Consider the following 20,333-nt stretch of genomic DNA (forward strand, 5'->3'; position numbering starts at 1 on the left):
TTCTTTCCTTGAGTTCTTGCCTTGGTTTCCTTCAATGATGAACTGTGACGTGTGAGTTTGAGGAAAATAAATGCTTTCCTCCCCAAATCGAGCTTTGTCACGGTGTTTTGAAACCCCAAAGAAGACGCCATCTAATGACCTCTTATTTGCCTTATTTCTATATTTATTTGTATATATTTATTTGTTCATTGTCCATCCCTCTCCATTCACTCTCCAATAGAGAATTGCCTCAAGGATACGGGTTTTATGTCTTACCATTTAATCATTAGCAACAGACAGTGCCCAATACTGAATTATAAACACGTGTTGACAACTGGGCCAACCTATGTTAATGTTTATGTAATAATAGAAGGAAGAGGCCCCGGTTTCGGTTCCAAGAATTGGAGGACAGGCAATCATGCCTCCAACTTTCCTGCCTTGGGAATGAAGGATATCTGTTTCTGCTTCTGTTTGCTCCCTCATTTGTCACAAGCATTTTATTGCATCGCTGCTCTCTGGCTGACACCATACTGGGTTATAGCTGGATGCAGCATGAACGATATGGAAATAATACCTATCTTAAACGAGTTTAAATTCCCAGGAGAAAGATGGCAAGGAGACGACAATGGTAAAGCGCCGCAATCAGTTCTGTAGGTTCACAGTAGAACCACCTTACCCATTATGTGGGTGAGATTAAAGAAGGCATTCCCTGATATGGGGATTACAGGCTTTTCCAGCGCAGACAGGAACCATTATGCTAAGATCTCAGAGGTGGCAGGGTCCAGGACTGATACCAACTGTTTTTAGTGAAAATAGCAGGTGGCAGACAGAGAAGCTTGGGAACTGAAGATGGCTCCTAAAATGGATCTGACTAAGAGGATGTCAAAATCATTAGCGGCTTGGTTAAGATCGAAGCTTTCCCATTTCATAACGCGGCATGAGGACTTCCCAGAGAAGCATAGCTAAGATGGAGACACTAACCCATCGCACTAGGTGTAAATTCTCCCCAGCTGCCTGGAGAAACTACATCTAGACCCCACCCCCCACCTCCCTGGCTACGGCCGGAATCCTTTTAACCCTGACATTTTCTCTGCGGGGACCTGAACAAGCCAATAGCTTCTTCCTTTTGAGAGGCCCTTCAAAAATCTAAGCATTTTCTTCTTATCCGAATACGCTTTCCTTCTTTCCAGATCTCCCCCAGGTCCGTAATCAGAAAGTGGATAATGATTACTTGTTGACGAACGAATCACAGAAGGTGTTGCCTGAAGAAAACATCTCCTGAGCCCATACTCACCGTGTGCCTACAGTGAAGGAGGGAAAAACAAGTAGAGAATCTGTGTGATTATAAGCATGACGAATTTTCGGTTTATTTTAGTATTACTCCCATTTATTTATTTTTAAGAAAATCCCTTTTACTGTTCAGAAGTGACCCTCCCCTTCTCTTCTGAAGACGTGTCTCCTCCAAACTACAAGTCCCACAAGGCTCAGCGCCAACGGTCACCATCTTGACACACCTTAGCGCGCATGTCGGCGGCAGAGAGAGCGTTTGGGGAGAAGAAGCCCCGCCTCATTGTAGTTCATTGGCCAAAGGTGCCAGCAGCGGGCTCAGCGGTTGGCTACTGCGCCCGCCCGTCCACCGCGTCGATCGGGGTCAGAGTGCGCGGAGGTGAGTCGGTGTGTTGTGGACTCGTGGTGCTGGCTGCCGCTGTTGAGGCGGCCTGGAACGGGCTGTGGGGAGCGGGCGGAGCTGGCTCTGCTTCTGCCTGGTCAGCGCCGCAGGCGGCGCGGGCCGTGCCCGCTGCCGTCAACTGCTCCAACCGCCTGCTGAGGCCGAGGGAGACGTCGGGGCCTGCACCTGGAGAGAGCCTGCCGCGCTGGCCCGGAGGAGGGGGCGTTGCCATGGCGACAGCCTCTCCGGCAGCTGACGGGGGGCGGGGGCGGCCCTGGGAAGGAGGGCTGGTCTCCTGGCCCCCTGCCCCTCCCCTTACGCTCCCTTGGACCTGGATGGGCCCGAACTGGGGGCAACACCCTGGGGTGGGTGAGATTGAGAGGGCCCCTAGCTTGGGCCCTGGTTGATGCATGTGGGGTGTGGGTCGTGGCGCGCACACTTCACGCAGCCTGGAATACTGGCCCGTGTGCTCACCCTGGGTGCATGTTCTAACTTGGCGAAGGGGGAGCTGGGGGTGGAGCTGGGCTTTGCGAGATAGGTGGGATGAGGAAGGGGCCTAATTTGAGATTACTGGAGAAGGGAGATTAGACCAGAGAAAATAGAAATAGATTAAGGAATTAGTAGATATATAGAGTACCCCCTCCGCATCCCAGAACACACGTTAGCACTTTACTTTCTTGTAAGTCCCAAGCTATGGGTAATGATGGTGGTCAGAATGAAGAAAGGGCCTTAATCCGGGTAGCTTTTTTGTATGCCTTTATTGCAAATGGCCCAGCAACAGGTGTTTTCTTAAAACAAAGCATGACTTGGGATGTTGGATGTTGACCTGGAAGATGCTGGATATGGGGCCCCTCATCCGGGGATAAGGATTTTGCAATGACTAGGACCAACAATTGTCTCTGACCATTTTTATGCATGCATTTGCTAGTGCGTTTCATCGGTTTTCCAGTGTTAAGGGCAGCAAAACATGATTCCCATTGGCTAAAGACGATACTCTATTTGACTGTAGTAGGTTGTGATTGGCTGAATGATTTTTTGACTGTGGGGTTTGTACCAGAAACTGGCTTCATCAAATTCAGCTTTATTCTGACTTTATCATACACAGTAGACCTTGTTTTAGTGGGCTTGTTCTTGGACCTTAAGTATATTATACTTGAATCCCCCACCATTTAAAAGCCAATTTATAAACAGTGACGTGGAGTGTGACTCCACTAATGTGTGCCTGTGATCTTGGTTAGAAAGCCAGTTGGCTGCCGGTGGACAGGTGCCGGGTGGGGGAAGGGAGCTGCCGGGAGGTGATTGATAAGGTTCCTTTATGGATTCTGTGGTGCTTCACTGGAGCTCAGAGCACTTTGGCAACTTAAGCACTCCAAATTAAAAGCACATTAACAATTCCTGCCCCAAGATCATGCAGAGAATCAGCTAGCTAGGTCATAGAGCTTGCCTAAGAGCTCTCCCTCAAACTTGAAATTTCCAGATAGAAGTGCTTTGATTCCATTTCATTTTTGGAAAGTTTACTCTGGTATGGGATAAGTGGGAGGGTTCAGGAGAGAATTGAGTCTTAAGTGTGTGGCAGGGCAGACAGGAATATGTTTGGCTCCAATCAATAGATGTTTGTGCACAGGGTTTTACTGTCTTAAAAGATCATGTCTGTGATTTCTTGTCCTTAAGAATATCTGAAATAGGTGATAAATATGATAGATATTCCTTGATACTTTTAAAAAATTTTTATTTTTTTGATGGTGTTGATGTGTAGCCCTGGTTGGCCCCTCCTCATGTACCATCTATGCTTAGCTTCCTTGATGTGTTGATTTGGGTTTTGGCTAGCTTGACTTTCTTAGAATCTGAGCCCGACTTGGAAGTATTTTGAAAGTATTTCCTGATCTGTGTTTCTATTCCAGTTACTGCCTATAGGTTTGTAGCAATGAACCCTTCTCTTCAGTCTTGGCTCAGCCCCAGTTCCTGAGTTCTGAATACTGCTAGCCTTGTGTTCTTGTTTGATAGGATTCTGAAATTATCCAGTGAGCCATCGCTTCATTACCATCTTTCTTAGTTGAGGCTCAGATATTATGAATATTTGTTATTTCTAGAAAATAAACTTCCTTAGGAAGAACAATATATCAGAGAACATGTGAAATTCATAATTCATATCTATACAACCCATATATATGTGTATTACACACCTATATATACATATATACATGCATACATATATACATATATGTGGGTATATTTTATATATATCAGTCAATAGCATCTGAAAGGTCTGTAGTACCATTGTCTTTGCACAGAGATAGCTATATTCCAAAGTTTGAATTCATTATGAGTTTGAGAATGACCCTTAATGAGAATTTAAACCCTTGAATTGAAATATACCTGTTGCAGAGATATGTGTTTGTCCACAGCATTGGGGCTTTCCAGCTCTCACAGACCCTTCAGCGTCTCCAGCTGCCAGTCTTGGCATCTTCGAAGTAAGGAGAGGTGAGAATCCTGTTGCATGATCTCGTTTGGTGTCTTACTGTTTGGGTGTGGTGGGTACATGATGGGGCCTGGTGCAGATTGCATTTTTCTGTAGTTTCTTATAAAGTAGCATGTGCTAAAGTTTCCTGCAACTGAAATCGACCACAGTCTTTAGAGTAAGAGTTGGAGATGAATGATCTAGACTTTAGACTTTCCAGTTCTGTCATGATTTGCTTTTTTTTTTTCTTTTTCTCAATACTGGGAATGTACCTCAGTACCAGGACCTTGCAACATGCTAGGCAAGTGTGCCATCACTGAACAAAATTCCTAGTCTTTCTCCCCTCTCTCTCTCTCCCTTCCTCCCTCCTTCCCTCTCCATCTCCCTCTCCTTCTCCCTCTCCCTCTCCCTCTCTCTCCTTTTTTAAAATTTATATTTGATCTTAACTAAATTGACCATACTGGCCTCAGACTGGTGATGCTCCTGTGTCAGACTCTGCCTGGTAGCTGGATTACAAGTATGGACTACTGTGCCTAGCCTTGATTTCTTTGATAGACACCTCATGAGTACCTCACCTTTAGGGTAATTGAGTAGAGCTGGAATAGCCCTATATTCTGAGACATTAAATTCATTTTAATTCAACCGTAAGACCACCTCACGTGTGGCTCTTGTGATATATTTGGGTTTGAGTTGTGTGTCACCTTTGAGCGAATGGCTGGTGAGTTCCCACCTCCTTCCACCTGAACTTACTAAAAAGGTGGAATTGGGAGTCATTTCTTCAATAACTAGGACCCAGACATTTTGCTAGTTGCTCGGATTACAGTAGTAAACAAGACTGCCCATGATATTCAAAAACTTTCAGATCCATAGGAGAGACCAATAGTAATGCAACAGGTATGATACACCCAATAGTACTAAAGTAAGGGACCTAGGTTGTCTGGGTCTATGGGAGTGACCCTAACCTGGACTTGTAGACTCTGGGATGGCTTCTCAGAGTAATCAGCCTCCTTACTTAGAATTAAACACTTCAGGGACCAAGTGACAGAGCTTTGTTGAGTTTGAGGTAGGTCAGTGTAATTGAAAGGCAGATGGGGAGTGAAGCAGGAAAGGTGAGCAGAGGCTTGGGCCTTAGAAACTGTTTAGACGGTGCTGGGAGGTGGGCAGGTTGGGGCAGTTAAAAAGACTAAAGGTTAGCAAGCTTTCTAGAAAGGACAGGAATAGGTATTGAGGCTTTGTGACTCCTTTACAGCTGTACAGCTTGTAGCGAGCTTTTCAGCAGCTGTGGATGCTGTGAAAGTGGAAATGACTGTGTTCTAGTAAAACTTTATTTATAAAAGTGGGTTGCAGCTGGATTTGGCCCATAGACCATAGTTTGCCGACCTCTAAATTAGAACAGTAAGAAGCCACTGAAAGATTGTAAGCAGCTAAGGGTGGTGGTATACTCCTGTATTTAGGAGGCTAAGGGAGGAGGATTGCTAATCATTCAAGGCAAGCCTGTGTTGCAAAGCAAAACAGTAAGAAAAAGGAAAAAAATGAAGATTATAATTAGGAGTTTTGTGTTGTAGAAAACTTGTTTCGCTATCAGTATGAAGAATGGATTGAAGGGGCAGATAAAACTGGAAGCAGAGAGAACAGTCAAGAGTCAGGGGTAACAGTTTTATTCCCCTTATGTGTTAGTTTTGTGGTCCTTAAGGACCACATCAAGTATAATTGAACTCGTGTGTGTGTGTTTGTTAGTATTAATTCTCTTTACTAATTTCATGTCTTTCTAATGACACTTAAAAGGTGTCTACTAGAGAATTTCTTTGAAATGCTAGCCAGCTACTATTTCACAGATTGCAAAAGAGAGTCAGCATACAGTGAATTAAAATGTTTTTGGAAACTTCTGTTGAAAGAGGTATGGCCTGAATGGAACCCTTGGAGGGGATCTTCATTTTAGGGATCCTTGCTTAATAGCTTGCATTACTTGAGCTGTATGCACAGAAACTGAGCTGCATTCCTAAGCTTTCTAGGCAGTTGTCCTCATTCTGTATGTTCTATTGGTCTATTCTTACCTGGCCTGTAGCAGATTGATAACCCATGCCTGATTTTGGAAATGTCTGCCAGATCAACTGTGATGGTGTGTCTCAAGCAGGAAGCCAATAAATTTGTTTGTTGAGTGTGGAAAGTTTACAGTCAGAATGCCACTCTATTTCCCTCGTTCTTCCTCTTCTGTGAGCCCCAGCGCACTTGCAGTGATGGAGAGAAGCCTGGTGTTTCTGTGATCTTGGTCAGCCACTTACCTCTCTCAGTTTCACTTTGCTGTCTAAAATGGAGATAGTAGGATTTAATAACACTGTTTAAAGGCTTTAATGATGTAGAGGAAACTCTTAGTAGTGCATTAATACTGTTTATTTTTCTTTGTTTTAATTTTTAGACAGGCTCTCACTATGACTGGTCTGGAATTCTCTATGTAGACTAGGCTAGCCTCGATCTCCTAGAGATCTGTCTGGCTTTGCCTCCCAAGTGCCAGGATTAAAGGCAGGTGCTACTACTAACGTTCTGCCCCAAAGCAGGATGTAGTTGGCTGATAGGAGTTTTGGCTTCTTAAGCTTTGCACAGTTTCCTTATGTCCACATGGTAAAAGCTCAGCCGATCTACAGGAGGCAGCTATAACTAAAGCAAGGCATGAGTTTTCACTGTGGAAAATTCACATATCGTAGGAGTTCCATAGACCACATGCCTTGAATAAAGTGTGGCGCTTTAGGATTAAGCAGCATCCCAAGACTCACCCTCGTTACTAACCTTCCTCCCTCTTCGGGACCATTTATTGGTGTTGCCACAGTACTGACCCTGCATCTCTGTGAAGTGCCTCTTGAGTAATTCTGTTACTTTTCCCTCCCACTCAGGGAAATAAGCCATGTGGTCTGTTTTGGTTTTCTTGCTACCAAAGAAGGTTAAATTGAGTTGCCCAAGATCACATTGTAAGGGACTGTTAAAGCTAGTGCAGACTTGCCTCCAGATGAAATTGTGCAAGTTGATTGCTGTGATTTCTCTTCCCTTGAGTGAGAGATGCATAGTCATTGTAGAGTGTGTTGATGCTCCATCCATTCTGCTAGACTTTATTTGAATCCTGCTTTATTTATTTGGTTCTGTTGGGTTTTAATTGATGATTTTGAGGGCCAGACCTGTTGGGAAGCAGATTCCCTTTGGGTTGTTGTTTTAGCTTCTTCCTCCTTTGGGGTCCATTCCTTGGGGAGCCTTGGGTTAGAAGGGATTGCTTTGATATGTTCAAAATTGTGCCTTGTGCCCCACAGCTACAGGTAAAATCAAAAGGCAGATAATTTATGGGAGTGTCAAAGCTGGCCGCTGGCACCTTAGAAAGCCATTAGTATGCCTGTTCAGACCCTCTGTGTCCTTGCGATTGATTCCTTTTTGCATGAGTCTGATTTGGGAAGCTGTAGATCTGTGTGTAGTGATTGGATGTGACAGTCCAAACACCGGACCCTAAATTAATCCTTTTAATAGTATTCCAGCACCAAGGCAATATTCTTTCTCTCTCTCTCTCTCTCTCTCTCTCTCTCTCTCTCTCTCTCTCTCTCTCTCTCCCTCCCTCCCTCCCTCCCTCCCTCCCTCCCTCCCTCCATCCCTCTCTCTCTCTGAGTAAGAATGTTTGAGCTGTGAGAATGGCAGAAAGGAAAGAAGGGGTGGAAGGAAGCTAGCTAGCTTTGTTTGGCTGTGCTCTGTCTAGCATGTTCTACTTCTGGAGTAGTTGGCACCATGACTTTGGGGATATGATTCATTTAGCAAGTCCTCATTTTCTTAATTGTGCCCGATTATGTGCTGGGAGTAAAAGAAATGAATAAAATATAGTTGTTGCTTTTAAGAAACCAACTCTGCTTCCAGATTTCTAGAACTCATGTACCATTTAGATTAAAACACAGTGCTCCTCTTTGAAGCTGTGTGAAAATCTGAAATGCATGAAAGTGCCCAACAAGAAAATAAAGAGTTACAAGATATGCTTTTGTGCACACATGGATGCCTCTTTTTACATGTACATGCATGCAGAGCTCTGTTGCTACCTCTATCCTTCCTCACGGAGCCTTTGAACATTGTTAGTAGTAGAAGAGACAGGTACTTAGTGTCAGCATCTATTGAGATGATAAGTCATGACGTTAGAATAAACCATGCTACTGGCTCACATGGAAACCATTGACTTTATCATGGGGTGTCAGAGAAATATACAAAAGTGTCGGGTTTAGCTGGGTTTCAAAGAAAGTGTTAATTTGCTGGTGAAAAATAACCAGTGCTTTCCAAAGCAGAGGGAGCAGCATTTGCCAAGACCCAAATTTGTAGAAGGAAGCGCCGCATTTGGGGACTTGAGCAAGAGCTGACTATACCTCTACCTCCTTAGAGTTTCTCACTCTGTAAGGTGGGGAGAGTCACACCTCTGGGCTTGTGTATGGGAAGAGGCTTGGAGGTCCTCTTCCCATACTGCAGTTATTTTAATTCAAGGTGCCCCTAACTGTTGCTGCTTTGTGTTCAAGCTGAAGTGGTTTTTTTTTGTTTTTTTTTTTTGTTTTTTTTTTTTTTTGAGACAGGATATTTCAATGTAGCTCTGGCTGTCCTGGAACTTGCTCTGTAGACCAGGCTGGCCTTTAGAGATCCACTTGCCTCTGCCTCCTGAGTGCTGGGATTAAAGGCGTATGCCTGGCTGAAGTGTATTTTTTAAAAAATAAACACCTCTCTCTACATGTACACACACAAAATCTGGATGGTTTATATTTCTTTATTGCTCAAGGCTAACTTATATTTTTCTTAAAAACCCAACCTTACCTCAGAGAACTAATTGAAGGTGATATGAATTATTAGTGTTGTGAAATCAGGTAAGGGACATGAGCCACTGAGCGTGGAAAAGGAAAGTAGAGCCCCAGTTTCCTTGTGTATAAGATAGGAATGCACTTATTATTTTACATGATTGTTAGAGGATTAAATGAGGCAAAATATGTAACTTACTAGCACAGTGCCTGACTTATAATAGGTTTTCATTTTTCTTTCCTTGTTCTCATGTGTTGACAATAACTCCCTTTTACTGAGCCTGTACTAGTGTGCAAAACACTTAATATATACATTGTGTGGTTGACATGAACCCAAGATAGAGTGGGTAGTAGAGTTAGGACTCGGAGGTGGGTTTGTCTGGTACCAGTATTTAGTAACTGTGCTGTTGTAACTCCTTCAGCATTAGCTTACCCTCAGGAATGAAGGACACTGGAGGGATGTGAACTGCTTTGGATCCTACTGTTGTGTGGATGCCCTCTGCAGGGGTGGGGCATACTTAGAGGATGGCCATACTGTGACTTCCTCATCTCTAGCTTTATCTTTTTTATATTGGGGAAAGACGGTTTGTCATGGAGAGACATCTGATCCATAGGACTTAGTGACTTTGGCCTCCAGAAGGAGTTTGCAAGTGGGCATGACTGGTGGGTTAGTAAACAACAGGCAGAGCCTAAAGAATTACCTCTTGTGTTGTCTTGAGCTGCTAAGATGGCTGATTGATGGCATCAGAACTTGTGTTCCTGACAGCTTTTGATGACATCGGCACTGCTGGTGATTTGGGATTAGCAGCTGTTCCTGATGTCAGAGAGCTCTGCTAGCCCTGTCTGGAAGCAGTAGTGACTGTGGCTATAGGCCAGGCAGAGATGAGGTGTGGAGAGGAGAGTGTTCCATTGAGATGAGGACCCCATTAGCGTTTGTGCTGCTTCCTTCCCATCCTGGAGCTATCAGAAAGTGGTGCAATTGCTAGGAGCTGACACTTGTTAAGTGTAGCCATTAGCAAACTAACCGGAGTGCTTGGGCTCTTTTTTATGTGAGAGTGCAGAGAAGCTTGAGTTTGAGACCTGCTTCCTGCATTGGAACGTGCAGCGCTCTGGAACCCTGACATTGAACTCTTGGGTTGGTTATTTCTCTTCCTCTCCCCTCTTCCCTCCTTCCCTCCTTTCCTTTTTTTGTTTGAGACAGGGCTCACCATGTAACCCTGGCTGACCTCCAGGTCACAGAGATTTGCCTTCCTCTAACTCTGCATGCTGAGATAAAAGGTCTGCACCACCATGCCTGGCTATTTCTCTTTCTTGTCTAGTGAGTCTTGGGTTACCTTTCCTCTTTCTGGCTTCTCCCTGGCTGGCTGGCTTGTGTTTTGCTTCTTAAGGTTTCTTCCTTGTTGATTTTCACAGAAGTGCTCTGGCAGTAAAGGTGTATGATTGAGTAGTATCACTTTTGGTTTGCTTTTTGTTTTTTTCAAGGAAGGGTTTCTTTGTGTAGCCTTGGCTGTCCTGGAACTCACTTTGTAGACCAGGCTGGCCTCAGAGATCCACCTGCCTCCTGAATACTGGGATTAAAGGCGTGTTCTACCAACACACACAGTAGTACGACTTTTGAAGTCATGAAGTTTATTTACATGTTTCTCGGGCTATTTTTAGCTGCATGGGACCAAATAGGTTCCAGACAGGTATCTTTGTTGTTTCTATGACTTGGGTACTTGAGTAAAATTGCTAAGTCATCCTAGCATAACATAATGTCTTTCCCAGGACTGGGAAGCTAAAACTTAGTGGCCCAGGCTTTTGAGTGAGGTGACCTTAGTACTGTGGAATTTCTTTGGAATATAGTTTCTGCTTCACAACTGGTTTTGAATGGTGTGTGTTGGATCCAGGGATGGCATAGACCCGTGTGCTCCCAGAGGTTTCAAGTGTGTGTGGCTGAGAAGGTGGAGTGTCAGGAGACAATGTTTTCTGGTGGACTCCTCAGCTTGTCCTATCTGAAGCTTCCCCTAGCCAGTGTGTGGATGTCAAAGAATGACTCCCTCTCTCCCTCCCTTCCCTTTCCAGTAATGGAGGCTATAAAATGTCTATTTACCCAAGACACCAGAACGACTCCTCTGTGGTTCCACTAATCTGGTGATTTGGTGCTTCTTTGGTCTCTCAGGTAAATACAGATTGAGTCTTTTTATAAAGGCATATTATTTCCCTCATTAAATGTGTGTCTTGGCACATGTGTTATTTACCTGATAGACAGTAATGGCTGCAGAGGAACCATTGGTGTCTGTTGTGTAAATACTCTGCACAGAGATCATCCTCCAGGGGCTGTGGCACAGGCCTGTTTCTCCAAATCGGACTGGCCTCAGGGCAGTCCCTATTTACCCCTCCCTGTCCCTGTTGGGGAGCTGAGCCCTTCATTTGGAGATGAAAGTCATTCATTTTTTTTCTTTTACTGTGGCCTGTTTACTACTTTTAATTTGCTAGAAGGAAAGGGTGTTTGAGAATAAATGTGAATCTTGTTCTCTAATAAAAAATATGTTATGCAGAAATACAGAGAGTCATAGATTGTTTGAGTTCTTCACCTCAACCAGATTCCAAAGTCCCAGTTGATACTGGAGCTACAGACTTAAATTCTGCACACTTGTAGCAAAGTATTTGCAAAGTATAAAGACATCAATGGAAAAGAAACCTCAGGCTGCTAACACAGGCAAGAGCAGGTGGTTTGCTGTTGAAGGAATCACCAGGTGTTTCCTGAGAGGGCTGTGTGAGGCCAGAGTGACAGTTCAAAAGGGCACTGATGGTAGCTTTTCCAGTTGAGACTCAGTGGCATTGAGGGTCCCTGAATTCAGGCACCTGTCCTGTACTTGGAGTTTTGAAGGTGTTTAAAATAACAAAAGTTTGAAACAACCCGAATTTACATAAAAATCAGAAGTACAATACAAAGATTTCTTTTCTGAACCATTTGAGAATTAAGGTCCTGAACTTATGTTCTATTATTATTAAGGATACTTGATGTGTATTTTCTACAAGCAGGCCCCTTTCTTACCTTACTGCAACTATCAAAATTAGATAATTCACATCGATATGTTAACTTCTATCTGGTCCACGAATCCCATTCAAGTTTTGTTGATGGTCCCAGGAATGTTCTTAGTAAAGCAAAAGGGGTGGTTGATCACTGGTTTTTGTTGACTGGGGTTTTCTGTCCTGCCCAGTTCCTGCAGTCGTTTAGTCCCAAAGAAATCACACAGAGGTCTACATTAACTATAAACTGATTGGCCCATTAGCTCAGGCTTCTTGTTAACTCTTACAACTTATATTAGCCCATTATTTTTGTGTATGTTAGGCACGTGGCTCAGTACCTTATTTGGCAGGGCAGTCACATCTCGCTTCTTCTGTGGATGGGGCAGGACTGCAGATTAGGATCTCCTTCTTCCCAGAATTCTCCTGTTCTCATTGTCCTGCCTCTACTTTGTGTCTGGTTGTCCCACCTATACTTCCTGCCTGGCTACTGGCCAATCAGTGTTTATTTAAAATATAATTGACAGGATACAGACCATTGTCTCACACCAGGTTTACATCAAGTTATCAAGTCTGTAGTCTCCTTTATACTTTCCTTGGTATATTTTCCTTGACACACATAACTTTGATATTTTTGAAGATTATGGACTGGTTATTGGATGTATTGTTCCTCTGTTAGGGTTTGTCTGATACTTTCTTACACTTGGGCTCATATTATGCTTCTTCAGCAGGATATCAGAAATGATCCTTTGTTCTCATTTCATCTTGTCAAGTAACATGTGATTTTGATTTTTCCCATTATTGACGCCTTTTGTTTGGGAGGGGCAGGGTCTGATGATGTAACTCTGGCTGACCTGTATCTCACTGTGTACAAAGCTGGCCTTGAATTCCAGTTTCAGCCTCCCGAGTGCTGGGATTAAAGTTGTGTGCTGCCACAACTAGCAGTGATGCTTATTTTGACCAGTTGTGTAAGATGATGTCTGCTCATCTTTTCCATTATAAAATTCCTTCTTATTCTAATTAATAAGGGTTCTGTGGATAAATACATTGAAACTGTGGTTATATGCCTCCATAGATTTTAATTGGATTTATTAAATTTTTATGAACTCATGGTTTTCTGGCTTATTCATTACATTATAATCCATCTCCATCATTCTTTTTTTGACCAACAGAGGAATCCCCTCAAGGTAGCTTTTGAGTCTCTTTGATATGTTTCTGTTTTTCTTTGAGCATTCGCTTCCTTTCTTATAGGATATCTTAGGCTCATCTTGTAAGTTTCTTGCCATTTCTCCAAGGAGCTCTGGTTCTTTCAGTGGACAGTTGTATATGGAAGGTGCTTGTGTGCTAAGTGTGCTCATTGTTGTTAACTCATCCTTAATCAATGCCTACAGTGTGAATTTATATCTATTTGTGTGTGTATAATCGTACTTTTGTTTTGTTTTGAGACAGGGTTTCTTTGTAGTTCTAGCTGTCCTGGAACTTCCTCTCTACCGCAGTCTGGCCTCCAACTCGCAGAGATCCGCCTGCCTCTGCTTCCCAAGGGCTGGGATTAAAGGCGTGCACCGCCACCACCTGGCTGTTATCATACTTTTATTTATATCTACATTTATATATCCATATTCACCACATCTATACCAGAAATCATGAATTGAATTCAAATTCCAAAGAACACTACAGGTTTGGGTTTTTTTTTTTTTTTTAAAGCAGTGAGAAACCTTGTTTCCATTATCCTTAATAGATGCACTTTGCTTCTCCTTTTTGTATGTAACTATTGTGGTGTTACTGGCTCTTTACCCCTCCCTCAACAATAACTTGTTTATCTTGTGTGTAAATCTCAATAAATTCCTTTTGTCATGAGTGTTCTCTGTGCCTGCCCTTGGCTTTAACATGGTACAGTCAACCTTGCCACCTCTGCATGGATGCCCTTCTCACCTGCCTTGGCTCGTAGCCTTCATTTCAACCCCTCTGTTCTCCCAACTCCAACTGATACAGATACTTCTTTATTGCATTTAATGGTCTTAGAATCGAATTTTTTACAAAGGGAAGAGGAAGCATTGCCTTCTGTTCTTTGACTTGATCTGATTTTGGTTGTTAGGAAGGCAGTTTGGAATCCAGTTAGTGTTGACATGTGGAGGCCTGACCTCCTAATATCTACGTCATTATTTTTACATATATGGCTGTTTTGCTTGCCTGCATGTATATCTGGGTACCATGTGCATGCAGTGTCTGCAAAGGCCAGAAGAGGGCATCCAATGCCCTGGGACTGGAGCTAGAGCTTGTGAGCCACCATGTGGATGCTGGGAATCAAACTTAGGTGCTCTGGAAGAGCAGCCATCTCTCCAGTCTATTCTTAAGACTTCATTCAAGTGGATGAAGTCAAATGAGAAAACAAAGCTTGTAAGAAAGGAGGCCCTCTAGCTATCAGTGTGTTGTCCAAGGGAGGGGATAGGGTGTGTATATTGTGCCCTTTAGGAGGCCTAGAGAATTATAGGGATGTTGGAGGTAACTTTGTAAGCATTATTAATCAAGAGAAGAGCCACCTTCATAGCTGTAGTAATGATAGTAAGCTAATACTGTCTGATCTAATATATGCTAGATACTGCTCTTGATGTTTTACTTCTGTTCTCATTCCATTCTCACTTTAGAAGTAGATACTATTATTATTGTTGTTGTTACTGTCATTTTACAGGCAGGGAATTGAAGAACAGAGTGTGCCCATGATGCCATGGCTAGTAAGTGCTGAACAGGAAATCTTTGTTAGTCAAGACTATTGCCTGTGGTATTGGCAGGCAGAATCTAGTTGATTTATGTACTATGTATACTATAACACATTAAGAGTTTCAAAAGTCTTGCTACCTGACTCAGTTGGTTAGAAGAGGTCTAAGTTCCAGAAAGACTTTGCATTTAAACTAGAATGGGGAATGGAGCCATTATCATCTGTCACTTGTTTCCCGATACTGTAGGGTGGGTGAGTGAGTGAGTGAGTGAGTGAGTGAATGGGTTTATTTTGCATTCTGACTCTCAAAGGGACTTTGGTCCTTTTGCCTTTATAAGAGATTACATAGTGAAGCTCAAGCTTGCCTTTGTCTTCCCTGGACTAGGAGTTCTGGGGGAAGCTGTAAAGCAATGATAAAAACAAGTGCCATGCTTGTGGTAGGATCCATGAAGAATCTTTTTTAGTCTTCAGGCAATCCTCATGATATTTCATGTTTAGATACAGAGACCGAGGGCCCACACTACTGTGTTTCCTAATAGAAACACAGGCAAGGGGTTGTAGCTTTCAGGGAGTCAGGAGAGAGCTGGGAAGAGAAGACATATTTGCATTGTGCTTTTTTTTTGTTCAGGTGGTAGTGACCTCATTGGGTCTGAGTGTGCTCCACCCTTCACAGAGTACTGTCCTACCCTGCATGGGGAGACAGTGTTAGAGACAAGCCTTTGGTTCTGTTGGAATTTGGCATCAGGGAGCATAAACTTATGGCACTTTGTGTATTAAATGGTAAGATTTCTTGTTTGAGGAACATTTCTGTATTGGGTCTAATGTGGGGGAGGACACGTTCCTGTATTTCTGCCTTCTTTCCTTCTCTTAGATCAGGTTATTTGTGAGTAAAACTTAGGCTTTGATTTTTATGTTTAGCTAACCCTTAGAGGAGAGCAGATATTGTGTGAATTTAAAGGGAAAATGTAAAGAAAAAAATGATTCCGTTTTTTTTTCTTTTTTTTGCACATGTTCCCTTAGAAAATTTTACTAGACTTTTAGAAATGCTCCCATTACTGCCACATCTGGGTTTTCTCTTACCCTTTTCTATTTGAAAGGCCTCATAGTCATTCTGGGCCTCTAGGAGAGAGTGAGGCCCAAGGCAGCAAATGAGGAGGCCTGAGGCTGTTGCCAGCTGCTCCCCAGTTCCCCCAGGGTGCTTTTTAGCAGTGTGGAGATTGGGAATCATCAGAATGTGATGAACAGAATTCCCTGGATTGACTTTGTTGGCTCTTGTACTTCCTTGCTGATAGACAACAGAGGGTATGTGGAGATGTCAAGTCACAGGTGGGTGCTCCAGGGGCAAATGATGTGTAAAGAGCTGAAGAGAGCATACAGGAAGTGAGTCTGTTTCTAGACTCATTGTGCTGTTGCTCACCTCAAATTGCTCTGGAATCCTTTGCTAACTATTGCTTCCTGAGAAGTGACTGCAGAAGTCCTGTTCCTGCTCTCTTTTGAACTAGTGCTCCATTTTACAAATGAAGCCAGTTTTGTGTGTTGCTTTGAGAAAGACCTAGGAGACAGGATTGTACTAATAACACTGCAGATGCTGGCTCTTAAACTTTAGTAACAAACCGTGATTCAGAAAATGGGCCTGGAGACCGTGGGGAATGGTTCAGGTTGCATGGATATTCCTGATGACTGGATGGAACCAGGCCACAGTGGGAGGGGAGTAACCCAGGCTCTCTGTTTTTGTTTTGTTTTTCGTTTTCTTTTCTTTTTCTTTTAACTTTCCTCCCCTAAGTTTTAGATGCCTCTGGATGCTCAATGCTAGCACCTTTACAGACTGGAGCAGCTCGATTTTCTTCATATTTACTTTCAAGAGCAAGAAAAGTGCTGGGCTCCCACTTATTTTCTCCCTGTGGCGTTCCGGAGTTCTGTTCCATATCTACCAGAAAGCTGGCGGCCCACGGCTTTGGCGCGTCAATGGCGGCAATGGTGCCCTTTCCTCCCCAGAGGTATCACTACTTTTTAGTGCTGGACTTTGAGGCCACCTGCGACAAGCCACAGATTCATCCTCAGGTAACTGCTGTATCATTGCTTCAGAAAAGGTTGGGTGGGTAAGAGGGAGGGAGGAGTGTCTTGCTTCCTGGGACCCAGAGTTTTCTCCTATCTTCTGACTTTTATTTACTCTTTGAAATATTTGCCTTCCAAGACAGATTGGTTAAAAGTGTGGTAGGGCAAGACAGAACTGCCAAAGTCTCTGTAGAGAAGTGGATACATTGTTTTTCGCCTCAGCTTTTGGGAATCAGAATACTTCTTTCCCAGCCTTCCTCCTCTCCTAGGGTTCTGTGGTCCCGTCTCCTTCCCTTGCCCTGTGGTCTTTGAAGGAGGTTGTGGTAGTCATCTTCTAAGGTGACCTTCCCTCCTGGTGTTAACATGTCTGCACTGACTCATAGGTAACCCTGTCTCCAGTGGAATGTAGTAGAAAAGACAGTGTGTGACTAAGGTCACAGACTGGTTAGAAGAAACACTACAGTCTGCTTTGCTCCTTTGGCTCATTTGCTCTGGCAGAAGCCATTACCACACTATGAGGATACTCAAACAGTACTGCAGAGACACACATGTATAGAAACTGAGGCTGTAATCCAAGAACTAACACTAGCTTGCCAATCATTTTAGTGAACTATCATGGGAGTGAATTTGCCAGCCCAGCACCTGCCACATTCCTGACTCCTAGGAACTATGACAGAGAACACTTAACAACCCCCCCCCCCCCCATTTCTTTCTGGTTTTTCAAGACAGGATTTCTCTGTGTGTAGCTCTGTCTACCCTTGAACTTGCTGTGTAGATCAGGCTGGCCTCAAACTTAGAGATCCATCTGCCTCTGCCTCCTGAATGCTGGAACTAAAGACATGTGCCACCACCACTGCCCAGCTTGAACAATTGATTCTTAATGCTTAAAGCCACACATTTTGGAATATTTTTTGTTTGCTTTTCCTTTATAAAGAATCTCACTGTGTTGTTCAGGGTGTCCTTGAACTCATTTCATAGCCCAGGCTGGCTTTGAACTTGCTATCCTTTTGTCTCAGTCCATCAAGCGGTGGGATTACAGGTGTGTACCTGGTTTAGTATAATTTGTTCTGTAACATTAGATAGCCTGAACATTGCTAGTCTATTGGAAAGGAAAATATCTTTGCTTTTCTTCCTTAGTACCAACTGTATACAAAGACCTTTTAATCTTTTCAAGCAGTGTTACCAAGAAGTTTGGATTAGTTTGGAATGGTTGGATGCTGGTGGGAGGAGTTCACTGTATTGTGGAGACTCAGGTGTGGGTAGCTCTAGGATGACAGCTCCTCCCGCAGTGCTTACAATGTTACAATGTCTAATTTTGGGATACACAGACCTGTTGATTTGGTGAGAGTATCTTTCATTAGGAGACCATTGAAACTTGGGAGGCACTGGAAACCACAGAAAGATAAACTGGCTGCATTTCTGTGGTTAGGTTTTTCTAGAGGGGTATGTCTGTAGAATGTCAGATGGTTTTACCTGTCGAAGACACTACACCCCTTTCCTTTCCTCTTTTCCTCTTGCCTGTTCATGGCTTGCCTCTGGAGCATTGGAATCAGGCCAGTTTCGACAAGGACCGTGCCCTAAGGGAAGAAACTTTAGGTGAAAGGGAATGTTGCTTGGGAGCTGCCCAAGCTACACTTCCATTCTACCTCCTGCTCCTGCCTGTGGGGCTGCGGGTGGGTGGTTGGCTTCTGAGTTGAGAATCCAGGATCCACATTTTGTTTCATACTCTCTTTTCTTACAAAGTTTCAGTCCCTGGGTATGCTATGCCTTAGTGAGCATGACTCTAAATCCAGCACACCTCTATTGCATGAGATTCATCTTTATCTCTCCCGAGTCTCCATCATTTCTGCATTTGCTGCTTTCTGGAACATGCTTATGTGTATGTGTTTCTTAGCTTTCTACTGGATTATGACCTCAGATAGTTACATAGCTCTGTTCACTTATCCTACAGAAGGTCTTGCCAGTGTTTTTGCATATGGAATCTGATTTATGTCTCAGTTTGCTTAGTCGGTGTCATCTTTTATCTCTCTTTCAAGGGTAAGTTCAGCTGTCTGTCTGTCTATCATCATGTTGAAGATATTATAGTTGGGTTTTAAATCACCTATGTTACCAACTTGCTTCCCAGACTTAGGCTCAAAGGTACCCACCCCCTATCCTCCTTCTTTTTCCCAAGACAGGGTTTCTCTAGAAAGTGTAGCTCTGGCAGTCCTGGGACTCAGTTTATAGGCCAGGCTGGCCTCAAACTCAGAGATTTGCTTGCCTCTGCCTCCTGAGTGCTGGGATTAAAGGTATGCACTACTACCGCTGGTCTGGCATGAAGGTTTTCATGACCCACACTGAGTTAGAGCTTGGTGCTGTTTTTCAGGATCTGCACCTGAGTAAAGACTGTCTCCAGAATTAATGGACCCTGATGGTGTGATTCCAGGGCATTTAAGATGCATTATTAGCTAAACATTAGCTCTTGCTTTAGAGATCTTGGAGAAAGGTGACATTGCTGTCTTGCTTATCTTTAAGAGGGGGATACGAATGATCTTGGAAATTATAGACCTGTTGGTTTACTGTGATTCCAGAGAAGATACTTGACCTGATCGCCAGATAATCAATCAGCAAACAGCTAGAAGAATGTGGGATTCTCAGTAATAACTTACATGGGTTGTGAAGAAGAGCAAATCCTGTCAGATCAATCTAACCCTTGCTGTGACAAGTGATGGATTTGAGTGGATCTAGAGGAGGTGACAAATGGCATCCAGCTCAATGTCATTAGGGTTCTGCGAGGCTGTGGGCACAGGTGCGGGCATAGGGGGAAGGCGCATCAGGGCCACACATCTGTATCCTCCGGACACCCGCAAGAAAAAGAGGGAGAGCCCAAGACCTGCTATTAATTGCAACTTAAAGTTCCACCTCTTGGGCAGAAGGAAGATCTAAAAGGTTTCTAGATACCAAGATCCTGATAGAATTCAGAGGAAACTTGGAAGATGAATGAGAGAAAATTTCAATCCCAGTTAGCATAGTACCTTCTAGTGAGATTGCCGTGGGTCAGGGTCTCATCAGAGCCCCTGCCTGCTAAGGTATTCCCGTCAGCAAGGGATATGAGGAGCTGGAAAAACTCACAGTGGAGGAACAAAAATGACTACAGGCAAAAAGCAAGCCTAATAAGAAAGAGAATGAATGGAAGATAGTTTTGACCACTGATTTCTTGTTCTTAATAAGTTCAATAGTATTTTGCTCTGTATTTTAATAAAAGCCAAAAAAAAAAAAAAACCACACAGATTTAAATGGAAGGAAGAAAGCTTGAGATTGTGGTAGGAAGGACCTTCCAGAAGAAGCAGGGAAAGCATTAGAATATAATGTACCGCCTTTCAGAGTGACAGATAGTTGTTCTATGACAAGCTTTTATGGAGAAACCCTGTATGTTGCTGGGCCTGGGCTAGAAGGAGAGAGAACCACCCTAGCTCCTCTCCAGTCTAGCTACTGAGCGGCTCTCGTGCTTTTGGTATCTGCCCAGCTGACTTCTAGATCTTTCAGACTTTAAAACTTAGAGCATGCCATACCTTTCAGGTGTGTGAACAGGCTCTGGCCAGAGAAGCCCTGTTGTTGAAGGCTTGCTGTGGAGCTCATTTCTCTCATCTGTCTCTCGTTTTCAAAAGT

General features: G+C 43.5%; 1 protein-coding gene across 6 annotated transcripts in view; it reads left to right on the plus strand.

The window, feature by feature from the left end:
* Window positions 1-1,644: 1,644 nt before the first annotated feature.
* Window positions 1,645-20,333, plus strand: part of Eri3 (ERI1 exoribonuclease family member 3) — a 104,605-nt gene continuing 85,916 nt past the window's right edge. For 4 of the 6 annotated variants that reach the window (XM_050131901.1, XM_050131904.1, XM_050131907.1 and 1 more), the window contains exons 1-3: window positions 1,645-2,013; window positions 4,054-4,129; window positions 16,414-16,691. In XM_050131901.1, coding sequence (XP_049987858.1) covers window positions 1,879-2,013; window positions 4,054-4,129; window positions 16,414-16,691 — 489 coding nt within the window. In that variant the 5' untranslated portion in view covers window positions 1,645-1,878. Of the gene's footprint in view, window positions 2,014-4,047; window positions 4,130-15,258; window positions 15,411-16,413; window positions 16,692-20,333 lie in introns of those variants that run through there. The other 2 variants (XM_050131902.1, XM_050131903.1) reach the window with 2 other exon arrangements.

The sequence above is a fragment of the Alexandromys fortis genome, unplaced genomic scaffold (genome assembly GCF_014885135.2).
Source record: "Alexandromys fortis isolate MF-2015 unplaced genomic scaffold, M_Fortis_MF-2015_v1.1 scaffold_302, whole genome shotgun sequence".
In the NCBI taxonomy this organism is placed as follows: domain Eukaryota; kingdom Metazoa; phylum Chordata; class Mammalia; order Rodentia; family Cricetidae; genus Alexandromys; species Alexandromys fortis.